General features: G+C 47.9%; 1 protein-coding gene across 1 annotated transcript; it reads left to right on the top strand.

Moving 5' to 3' along the window:
- Window positions 1–6970: 6970 nt before the first annotated feature.
- On the top strand, window positions 6971–11629 carry RTL9 (retrotransposon Gag like 9). Its single transcript, XM_039233490.1, has 2 exons — window positions 6971–10993; window positions 11513–11629. The coding sequence occupies exons 1-2, from the start codon at window positions 6971–6973 to the stop codon at window positions 11627–11629; spliced, it is 4140 nt and encodes a 1379-aa protein (XP_039089421.1).
- The last annotated feature ends 359 nt before the right edge of the window (window positions 11630–11988 follow it).

The following is an 11988-nucleotide window of genomic DNA, read 5'->3' as shown; positions in this document are numbered from 1 at the left end:
CTTCAGGAACAGGGTCAATGACAACCGATGTGGTCAGACTCCAATTTAAGCTCTTTGGATTGGGGGCCAATTTTGCAAATAAGAGGACATCAGTTTGTCCTCCTTGCTGATTCAGGAAGTATATCCTGACACCGGTTATCTGAGGGAAAGCAACAGGATTGAGATGGGTGAGTTCACTAAGCATTTTCTACAAGGAACACAAATTGCAGGAACTTAGTGCACTGGCAACAAAGAACAGGAGAGAAAATTACCAAATACGGAAAGAGAGATTATAAACCATTGGATTTAAAATGTAAACCTGCTCCTTAGGCTGATAGTGGAGGTTCTCCTCAGCCCTGCGATAATTGTGTAGAAATTCCATTTGTGCCCTTATTTATGCCATTGATAAAAAATGTTGAACAGGACGGGATCAAGGTTAGCAGCCTCCTTGTAGGTCGCTGTGGAAAGAGCCCCACTCTGGCAATCGTACCGAGCCAGTTTTGAATTGATCTGCCTTTAGGAGCTCTGCCTGGGAAGACGAGTTATAGTCTGGAAGTTGCTTGGAGAGCCTTAAGTTGGAAACTGGTTTGTGGTCCAAATGCCGAATGGCATCAGGCACGTATCAGACAAGAGGGCTGTGTTGTCCAAGGGGTGGCATAGGTCAAATGTGTTGGCTAAGTCACGCCTTAGCAGGGATTGAATCTGCGCTTGGTGACTGTTATTTCTCTCAGGTTCATTTCTGCGGACACTCTCTCTCTCTCTCTCTCTCTTTTTTTTTAATCTAATGTTAGCGCCCTCGCTTAGGCTCAGGTCCAGCTCTGTTCTTCCCTCTTCTGGTGAGAAAAACTTCCTGTCTTATAGGTATCTGATCTTATCTGTGTTGATATTTTAGCTCCGAGTGATTCCCTAAAGCAGGTCGTTGGACAGGTGCCCACCCTCCAGGAAAATCGCAGCAGCCCTCAGTGCAATGAAGAAAGCCCGTGCAATGAGAAGCCAATACTTTGTAAAGTGAAATCTATTTTATTTAAAGGACTGTCCTTTATTCTGAGATAATTTCCTTTCATTTCTGGCGTTTAAAGAAAGCCGTTTCTTTCTTTCTTTTTTTTTTTTTTTTTTTTTTTTGAGGAAATGATCATCTGGGGTCTTTTGAGTTTGTTTCTTAATGCCTTTACTTGGAAAAATAAAAATCTGGCAACCCGCTGTCAGACCCCCTGTTCTTTGCTTAGCAGGAGCTGTGAGTCTGGGAGCCTGGTCTCATTTGTTCAATTCTGCCATTACCTCCAGGCACCTCCTATGGCCACTTATGTCCTAAGTGCTTATAAATTACCTGCTTCATAATCTGCAGCAGAATCTCTCCGAGCATTGACATCAAGCTTACAGCCCTGGAGTTTACAGTATACTGGTCTGTAGTTTCCTTATTTAAGAAAATTGGGACGCTGCCCATTTGCAATCCTTTGGTATCTCTCTTGTTCTCTCCGGTTCCACAGATCCTTCAGGACGGCACCTAAAGCGAGGCAGTTCCGTTTGCTCTTCTTATAATGTTCTTTTCCCTATAGAGTTGGACATGCTTCTACATGTTGTTTGGGGAATTTGCAGCACATCCAATGAAAGCGTAATTCCCAACTAACAGTCAAATCCTTCTCTTTGGAGCTCCCCAGAACACACCTACCCTCTCTTCCATATGACAGCCCTTCACAGACTCGAAGACAGTGTTGTGACTCTCCTGTGAGTTTAGAGCACCAGCTGAGTCAGACAGACCGACTGACTGACAAGCGCAGCTTCGCTGTCTCAGCTGGGAGAGCCAAGGTAAGTTACTTGATTTTATTTTCTCTCTACTTCAGTTCTTTAGCTGATTTATAAAACGGGGGTAGGAAAAAAAAAACCCCACTTCATTGGTTTATTGTGCAATAAATAATGTAATGTATGTAAGGGGCTTAACACGTTGCCTGGCAGAGGGAACGTTCAGTAAATGTTAGCTATTTCCACCCCCCTCTATTTATAAAGAGCCGGGTGGGCATTTTAAGTGTCAGAGCTGTTGGGGAGCACAGAAGTGAGGAGAGTTTCTCCCTCCCTCATTGACCAAGGGAGGCAGAGGACCCTACTGTAGATCAGGTATTCCTTTATCCCAAGGTTGTCTATTTTCAGGGATGGGGGAGAGGATATTGTCGAGAACGTAAGGAAAGGTTTATTTTCAAGAGCTCGAAAGCCATCTGTTGACATATTGAACCGTCTCTCGTTTATTCTTATTTCCCCGAGCAGCTAGCCATGCAATCCCCCAAACTCAATTACCTTTTGTGAGGCGGCAGGAGCATGACACGTCCTAGCCGTATTGATCAGTGCAGACTGAGCAGGACGTGAGAGACCCGAGAGATGCTAAGCAGTGATTTCTGGGCTTTTCCTTCCCTAGAAGGCCTCCCCTCTCTGTGTTCGTAGAGACACTGGCACTAATAAAATGGAATTCTGGGCCCTAAATGGACTGAGCATGCAACCGTGTCTCTCTCTCTAGCCTCTTTAGAAGTATCGTGATGATGAATGGTCACAATAGACCAGAACTTGGGATCCTGGAGTGACTAGTGCCAGAATGGTTTTTCAACTGGAGCTCTTTGCACACACTGGGTTTTGCAAGCAATTGCATGATATGAACTCTGAATGCCATTGCAGCTAGAAAAAGTTTGGAAGGAGACACACCCAACTGTGAACAGACGGAGGAACAGGACTTGAGGGGTGGGGGGTGGGGTAGTCTCAGGACTAGCTTTATCTGCCTGTAGGATTTCAGGTTTTTATCCTGAGAATATATTCTAGATTATTTGTGTCATTATTAAGCACAAATACAAGTTAGAAAAATGAGGAATTGTTTTTCAAAAACAAAAAACAGAATAAAATACAACATAAACACAAGCCATTGGAGACATTTGTCAGAGGTCACTACTGACTGAGGAGTCGAGTGGAACAAGCATTAAGTGTGTTTGAAGAGAAACGTTGCTTGGGTTGGGGAGATGTTGGGGATCCCCAGAGTAGAGCATGCAGGGAGCGCAAAGGAGAAGGCTCAACAAAAAACCCCAGGGGAACACACCTTTTTGAAAAAGAAAAATAACTTTTTCCCCTTCTGAACGCAAGCAATATGGGTCCATTATAGACAAATGAGAAAACACAGCTGAGTAAAAGAAAAGCAAAAATCCCCTTTAATCACACCACTCAGGTATGGTCACCATTAACATTTTGGTCTATGTCCTTGCAGACTGTAATTGTTTCTATGCAAAAATATATGTAGTTCTTTTGTAACAGACAGATCATCATTTTCGATGGCTGCTACAAATCCACCATCATTTGTTTAATCATTTGATGAATTGTGTTCTAACACTGGCATTTGGGGTCATTTCCAAATTGTTACTGTCATAAACAGTAGTGCTTCCTACCTGGGGTGCACAGTGCCTGACACAATAAATGCTAACTCTCACGATCAGGTATAATAATAGCTGTTGTTGTTCTTATTATTGTTGGCTTTCCTGTGAGCATCTTTTGGTTCAGGGGACAGAGCAAACCTCTGGAGTGAAATGGAGTCAGAGTCAGGCCTCAAACCAAGGCTCAGTTTTCTAATCTGTAAAGTGTAAAGTAGCTCACAAGGTAGCTGTGAGCATCAAAGGAGGGAATGCTCGCAAAGCCCTCAGCACAGTTCTTGGCAAGTGGGAAAAGCTCAAACAATGTCAGTTATTATTATTATTATTATTATTATTATTACTGTTACTATTATTATTATTACAATGAGTCAGCCACTGATTGGGGTGGAAGGAGGAAGTCGAGCACTTGGAACATTTCTAGCCACTTGTCTGACTCTACAGAGAGGAAATGATTTGAGGATCAGAGTGACTTGGGCTCTAATCTGAGCTTTGCCATTTACTACCTCTGTGACTTGGTCACCACTTCTCTCAGCCTGTTTATTCATTTATAAAATGTGAATGGCATCAGCAGCCCACCTGACAGGGCTAGAGGACATGATACAAGTATATGCTCAGCCTGAGTGTGCAGGTAATGTTGCTTCCTAATTATGACCATGGGAAGGTTTGTAAATGACCTGAACTCCTCCCCACCCCCTGCCCACCTCAGACTCTGCGTCCCTATACCTGGGCCAGTTGAACTTCACCTAAAGGCTTTGTCTTATCCAGGGCTCAGAGACCAATTCTGCCCCTAGTCTGCTGGTTAAAAGGATACCGATTCGGAAAGTTAGAGGGCCCTGCTAAACCTTGCTGTGAGGTCTACTTTGACCTTGTGCCCCAGTTCTAGAAAGCAGGCTGGAGCCCTGCTTCTGTGAGCGAGCCCTCACCTGGTATACTCAAGACCAGTGTGCTTTCTTTTCTTGCCAGCTGTCTGAACACCCTAAAACCTTGCTGTCAAGTTCTAGCCCAGTGGAAGGGACCCTGGTTGCCAGATTTCCCTCTATGTATCTGACATTAAGGGCATATCGGCTCTTTTATTATTACTGTTGCAGCCCTCTATTAGTAGCGCCCATGGTCCATCCTCCCAAAACCTGGTTTCCCTGAACCTGAAACTCTTGGAACTCTTCTGTCTAGTCCCCTCAACCTCCGGCCCCAGCTCCCCTTACCTCTAACCCCAGCCTGCCCTTCCACATCCCACCGGTTACATTGCCTGGCTCCCAGGACTCCCGTGTCTGCTCAGCCATAGGAGATATGTCTCATGTCGGTCTCACCTCTTTAGCTGTGTGAATCTCTTCTTTTCTCTGGGGCAGCCAGAGGCGGGCATTAGTGGGCTGGTGCTACTATTAGGGGTTGGGGGGGGGGGAGAGGGGTGGAGTTGCATAGGCCCAGTGCTAAAGCGGAGCTTCTGGAGGGCTGTCAAATGAAAGGCGGCCAGAGGCAAATGTCAGAGCCTATATAGAGGCAGGAATCTGGGACCAGAGAGACGGAGCAAGCACTAGCAAGTCAGGAGCAGTGGGGCGGGCTGGCTGGCGGGCGGGCAGGAGGGAGGCGTGGCAGGGGATAGCTAAGGGAGATTGCAGAGAACAGCTGCTGCTATTGAGTCTTACTTTAATGAACTGGCTGGGCATGGGGCATAAGTAGATTGGCCAGACTAAAAGAGCTAGGGGCGCAAAGGACATACTCCCTTTCTTCTCCCTAACTGGTAAGGTAAGATCTTTCTGGGTTTTGCCTGGTGAAACTGCAGCATGTTCAGGGATTTTTTTCTTGAGGATGGGAAGTGGACATCTACAAATGCTCTCTGGACTCATCTTTCCCGTTGCACCGATTATCAGAGTCATCAGGGAGCCGGCTGGAGGCCAGTATTTCTTCTGCTATGCCCCATCTCAGAGTTGTCCAGGCTAGGAATGGGAGGGGGGTGTTGGTGATGTGACTAAGAGAGAGAGGAGACAGAAAAGGTGGGTCATTAGAGCACAGTGAGAGAGCACATTAGGACACGGTAGGGGGCTCTGGCATCGAACATACCCCTGGCAACCTGTGGGATGGCAGGCAAATTATTAAGCTTCTCTGGGCCTTAATTTTCTCATTTGTAAGATGAAGATGGAGTCCCAGAATCCCTTAGTGTTGTTGTGGGGACCAAATGCGATGACACATACGAAGTGCCTAGCAGAGTGTTTGCCATTCAGTGCATGCTGAAGAAATGTTCACTTTCGGGGTTTTGTTTTTGTTTTTGTTTTTTGGTCGGTGTTCATTGTTGCCAGCAGTTTTGTTATTCTTATAGAGACACGATGACACACGACTGATGACTTTTGTGACATTGTCTCAAATAAGCATGTATTCCGTTTTTGGCATGGGCGGGCTGTGGGGATGCATCAACATTGTGTAATGTGTGCATTGGTTTCCCAGGTATGTGCCAAGAAGCCCCTCTGGGGCTGCTTATTGGGGGAGGGTAGGAGAGGGTGAAGCTCTGGGATTGTCTACCCGTGCGTCATCAGAGAAACTGGACATTTGTACATGCTATATCGACTAGTATTCAAGTGATGTCAGAGTGATAACTGAATGCGGCATTAGGGATGCCAAAGGTTAGGCAATACTGAGGAGGGGATGATAGTAAAAAACCATACAGTTTTTGCTGTCACAGTGACCCTATTTTAGCCCCAACCCGGGCTGATCCGAGAAAGCTGGTAAAATGGGAATCATAATGCTATCACACAGGGTGTAAGATTCAAACGAGATAATGCTGGCCAATCTCTGTACATTATAGACAGTTTAAAGTTGTGTACAGTTGTCTAAGTATGGTGCCTGTAGTGCACTAAGTGAGCAATGCATTGTAGTAATAGTAGTGGTTGCTGTTTCTGTTAGTAATAATACAAATGATAATAAACAGGATTTTCAGTTCATGGAATGGTACCCCCGGTCACAGATCAGAGCAATGCCTTTCTTTTCCTGAGAAAGACATTCAGGGCCATCAGAGTAGTAAAATAGGGACTAATCCCTTGGAAGGACTCAATGAGCCCTGGGAACTGATGATTATCCTGGGGCAAAGGCTTTCTCATCCAGGTCCCCCCAGGCCCGGGCCGTTCCTTGGCTGCCTTGGCTGCCTTGTGAGTGCGCTGCTGGGATACAACATAGCCCAGGTGCCTGCACTTCTCACAGTTTCCCAGAAGGTGGTGCTGCCGCTTCATTTGATCTGGGACTGCCTGAGCTCCAGGCCGCCTAGATAGCTGGCATCTAGAGCATTTATAAATGGAAAAGGCTGTGCTGTGTCACTGAGTGGATTGGTTTGAAAAGAATAGGGGTGGAAGGGATCTTTGCTCCAACTTCAGATTTGTTCATTGTCGCACAGCTTCTTTAACATGATAGGGCCCATCTCTGGTGCTGGTAGCATGTGAGAACACTCTCCATCACGAATCAATCATTTGTCTGCTCCCTGATCTTTTTGATATTGGCTTTTGACTACTTGACTTGTTTCCTGTTTACAGATTTTCTTGCCATTTGGGCTTCAGCAAGACTCCTCGATATCATCACTTTAGGGGCTCTCTCCACACCATTTTGTGCCCATGGCAGATATGTCAATACCTTTACACTCACTCCGATTCAACAATACGCTGAGGGAGGAAAATCTTGACCCCCCAAACAGCGGGATGACCTTCTCTGGACCAATAATGGAGACCAGGGCAGAGGTCCAAATTTCACATTCTCATGTACAATCTATAGTCTCCACTTCAGTGTCAGACCCTGAAGGGATGTCTGCACAGCTGATGACATCCCCAGCCTTTGACACCACATCCGTACCTCTAATGGAAGCACCAAACTCTGGAGCACTGTCCCCATCACTAATGCCAGGCTCAGATTCTGGGGCATTGTCCCCATTGCTAATGGCAGCTTCAGATTCAGAAGCACTGTCCCCATTGCTAATGCCAGCCTCAGATTCTGGAACACTGTCCCCATTGCTGTCCGCTTCAGACTATGGATTAATGTCCCCAGGGTTGATGACAATTCCTGACTTTGGAACCATGTCCACAGCACTAATGGCAGCACCACATTCAGCAGAGATATCACCATTGGCAATGCCAGCTTCATCCTCTGGAGCAATGTCTACATCTGTAATGAGCACTTCATCCTCTGAAGTGATACCCACACCATTGATGCTGGCCCCAGATCCTGGAGAGATATCTCCTCTCCTAATGCCAGATATAAACCCTGGAGTGATGTCCACACAGCCAATGCCAGCTCCAGGCTCTGAAGCAATGTCACCATTGCAAATTACAGATGAAGACACTGAAGCAATGTCTCAAGTACTAATGACTGCTCTGGCCTCTGGAGAGATATCTTCACTGTTAATGTCAGGCACAGACTCCGAGGCGATATCCTCACTGATAATGTCAGCCCTTGCTTCTGAAACAATGTCAAGCCAGCCAACGAGCACCCAGGACTCTGGGGAAATGTCCACCCAGCTAATGTCAGGCCCAGATTCTGGAGTAGTGTCTTCACTGCTAGTGTTGGCTCCAGGTTCTGGAGCAATGTCCACACCACTCCTGTCAGCTCCAGATACTAGAGAAGTGTCCACATTGCCAAAGCCAGCTCCAGACACTGAAGCAGCGTCCCCACTGCTAATGACAGCCCTAACCTCTGGAGTGATGCCCACCCAGCCGATGTCAGCCCAAGACTCGGGACTGATGTCCCCACAGTTCACACAAAATCTAGACTCTCAAGTCATGTCTACTCCACCAATGAGAACAACAGCCTCTGGTGGGTTGTCCACGGTGCCAGTGAGAGCTACTGACCCCGGAGCAATGTCCATACCACAGATGAGAGCTCTGGCCTCTGGCAATATGGCTTCATTGCTAAAGACCATTCCAGACTCTGAAGCATTGTCCACCACACTGATGACGGTCACAACTTCTGGAGCAATGTCTGATAAAATGTCAACCACAGCCTCTAAAGTAATGCCTTCACAGTTAACAATGGCCAGAAATTCTGGAGCAATGTCTACAGGCTTTATGAAAGCCACAGCCAGTGGGGCAATGTCAACCCCACAAATGAGATCCCCGGCTTCTGCAATGACGTCCACACCGCTAAGGAGAGCCCCAGTCTCTGGAGCAATTTCCACACAGCCAGTTACAGCCCAAGCCTCTGAAACAATGCCCACACTACAACTTTCAGCATCAGCCTCTGGGTCAATGTCTACACTGCAAATGAGAACCCCTGTCTCTGGAGCAATGTCTATATCACAAAGGAGAGCCACAGCGTCAGGAGTGACAGCTGTACCACAGTTGAGAGCCTCAGCCTCTGGAGCACTGTCTACACTGTTAATGAGAGACATGGCCCCAGGAGTGATGTCCCTGCCGCAAATGAGAGCTACGGCCTCGGGAGCATTGTCCAAGCCACTAATGACATCCAAAGCCTCACAAACAATGTTCCTACAGCAAATGACAACCACAGCTTCTGGAGAGAGAGCCACAATGCTAATGAGAGATACAACTTCTGGAGCTATGTCCATGCAACAGATGACAGACACCACTTCTGCAGGGATGGCTACACCACTAATGAGAATCCCAGCCTCTGGAGACATGTCCACACCACAAATGACAGCTGCAGCTTCTGGAACTATGTCCATGCCTCTACTGGGAGCCCCAGACCCTGGAGCAATGCCCACAGTGTTAATGAGATCCACACCCTCTGGGAAGGTGCCCAGTCAGCCAATGAGCACCCAAGACTCTGGAGGGATGTCCATGTCGTTCATGAGATCCAGGATCTCTGGAGGGATGTCCCCACTGGAGATGCAAATCCCAGCCTCTGAAATGATGTCCACACCAAAAATGAGAGCCCCGGCCTCTGGGGTGATATCCACACCACTAATGAGAGCCCCAAACTCTGGAGAGATGTCTGCACTGTTCACAAGAGCTTCATCCTCTGGAGAGATTTCCCCACCATTAATGAGAACCCCAATTTCTGGAGAGATAGCCACATCCTTGAGAGTCCCAGCTTATGGGACAATGTCTACTCCACAAATGATGGCCTCAGCCTCTGGAGTGATGCCCATGCCACAAATGAAGGCTCCAGTCTCTGGAGAAAAGTCCACACCACTAATGAGATCCACTGCTCCTGGAGTAATGTTCATGCCTCACATGACAGCCACAGCCTCAGTAGGGGTGTCCATGCCACTGATGAGAACCCCAGCCTCTGGAGCAACATCTGCACCCCAAATGATGCCCACAGCTTCAGGAGAGATGTATACACTGCCAATGCGAGCTCCAGCCTCTGGAGTAATGTCTCCACCACTAGCAAGAGCCCCTGTCTCTGGAATGACATCCACACCACTATGGAGACCTTCTGCCTCTGAAGCCGTATCCACAGAGTTATTGAGAGGTCCAGCGCCTGGAAAGATGTCCACTGCACAAATGACAGCCATGGCCTCTGGAGGGATGTCCAAGCCATTAATGAGAGCCACAGCCTCTGGAACAATGCCCATGCCATTGATGTCAGCCATGGCTTCTGGAGACATGTCTGTGCCGCTAATGAAAAGCATGGCCTCTAGGGCAATGTTCACACTGCAAACAAGAGTCACGAGTTCTGGATCTATGTCCTTGCCGCATACAACATACACAACTTCTGGAGGGATGCCTGCACTGCCAATGAGAGCCTCAGCTTCTGGAATGATGTCCATGCCACTTCTGAGAGCCACAGCCTCTGGAGGGGTGTCCACGCCACAAATGACAGCCATAGCCTCTGAAGGGGTGTCCATGAGGACCCCAGTCCCAGGAACCATGTCCACACCACAAATGGGAGCCACAGCCTCTGGAATGATGTCCACTCTGGAAATCAAAGCCACAGACTCTGGAGAAACACCTGCCTCTCACATCAATGTCACAGCCTCTGGATCAAAGTCCACACCACACATGGCTGCCCCAGCTGCTGAAGCAATGAACACACCACCAAAGGAAGTCCCATCCTTCGGCATGCTGACCCCAGCACTCTGTTACCTCTTAGAAGAACAGGAAGCAGCCCGGGGTTCGTGTTCTGTGGAGGAGGAGATGGAGATTGATGAGGAGAAGCAAATGAAGGGCTTTTTGAATGACTCAGAGAAAATGGCATTTCTGGTGTCTCTTCATCTGGGGGCAGCAGAGAGGTGGTCCATCTTGCAGATGGAGGTAGGAAACCCCGTATCAGATGAAAATAAATCTTTCCTGAGCAGATCACAGGGCTTGTATGACTCCCTATCAGAGATAGACATCCTCAGTGCTGTACTTTGCCATCCCAAGCAGGGCCAGAAGTCAGTCAGGCAGTATGCCACTGACTTCCTGCTGCTGGCCCGACATTTGTCTTGGTCTGATGCCATTCTACGGACCAGGTTTCTGGAAGGGCTCTCGGAAGCTGTTACCACCAAAATGGGCCGGATCTTCCTGAAGGTGGCCGGCAGCCTAAAGGAGCTGATAGACAGGTCTCTCTACACTGAGTGCCAGCTGGCTGAAGAGAAGGGTTCCCCAGGCAGCTCAAGCCAGGTTCTGCTCTCAGCCTGTAAGCGGAATAATGAGGAGGCGATGGAGAATGAACTGAACCCTTATCAGCAGACTGAGGAGGTAATGATGGGGAAATACACTCAAGGGGAGTGGTGGGGAGTGATGGGGGAACACACCCTGCTCCTTTGAGTAGAGTAAGGAAGAGGCAAGGGGGAGGCACTGATCTTCAAGACTATACTCCCCAACCTGGCATTTCATCAGTGGCCTGGCTATGTAGTTATTTTGGGTGTATTAAGCACTTTGAAGCAATGCCCTGCTCAATTTCTTGGGATGGCTAAAGGTCTAGGTCTTCTGATTATGAGGGAACCGGCTGGGTCTCAACTGTCCAATTATTCTAAGGGAGGGGTCATCTTTGGGGGGAAGGCTGGGTCCTACCTCCAGGCACTTGTGTCAGGGACCCAGGTCAGTAGGGAGTTTGGCTAACCTAGTCCTCAGTCACACATTATGCACATAAGGTACATTAGCCAAGTTTTTTGAACTGCTAAGTTACTGTCATTATCCAGGCAGAATCCCCTTGTCATAGTGAGTGTGGCTCTTACCTCTGCTGGTTTTTCTGTTTGTTTGTTTTCTTACTCCCAGCACCAGCATGTTCCTAAACGCTGTTACTACCTGAAAGAGCATGGAGACCCTCAAGAGGGTCTGCATGACCACCTTCGACAGAGCACAGGCCATCACAAGGCCCCCACCAACAAGTAATTCTTTCTGGAATCTTCTCCTGTGATGTCTGACTCCGCTGCTAACTTGAGGACTGGTTCCTGGACCCATTCCATTCAATTACATCATAAACCTTGTGGCCTTCCCCCTACAGTCTCCCCCTCCAAGCACATCCCACCTAACTCCCAGTTGGTTGACTTGACCTTCTCTTTTACCCTACATGCCTGTGACATACCCTGACAATCAGAGTGTGGACTTCAAGAGTGTTTGGTGTACGAGGTTTTGAACTCCTATCGCCGTGGAGACCAGTCATAGTTCCTGGTCCAGGGAGAAGTCTAGGCAGGGGAAACCATGTCCTACCTCAGAAACACCTAGAGTGTCTTGCCACATGTCATCAGGCA

The sequence above is a fragment of the Hyaena hyaena genome, unplaced genomic scaffold (assembly GCF_003009895.1).
Source record: "Hyaena hyaena isolate Hyena2069 unplaced genomic scaffold, ASM300989v1 scaffold_77, whole genome shotgun sequence".
NCBI classification, from domain to species: domain Eukaryota; kingdom Metazoa; phylum Chordata; class Mammalia; order Carnivora; family Hyaenidae; genus Hyaena; species Hyaena hyaena.
Note: the sequence above shows the minus strand (reverse complement) of the source record. Positions and strands in the feature narration are given on the sequence as shown.

Coding starts and splice junctions, on each gene's coding strand:
- RTL9 (XM_039233490.1), top strand. CDS start 6,971: ATGGCAGATATGTCAATACCTTTACACTCACTCCGATTCAACAATACG. Junction 10,994..11,512: donor CTTATCAGCAGACTGAGGAG/GTAATGATGGGG, acceptor TCTTACTCCCAG/CACCAGCATGTTCCTAAACG.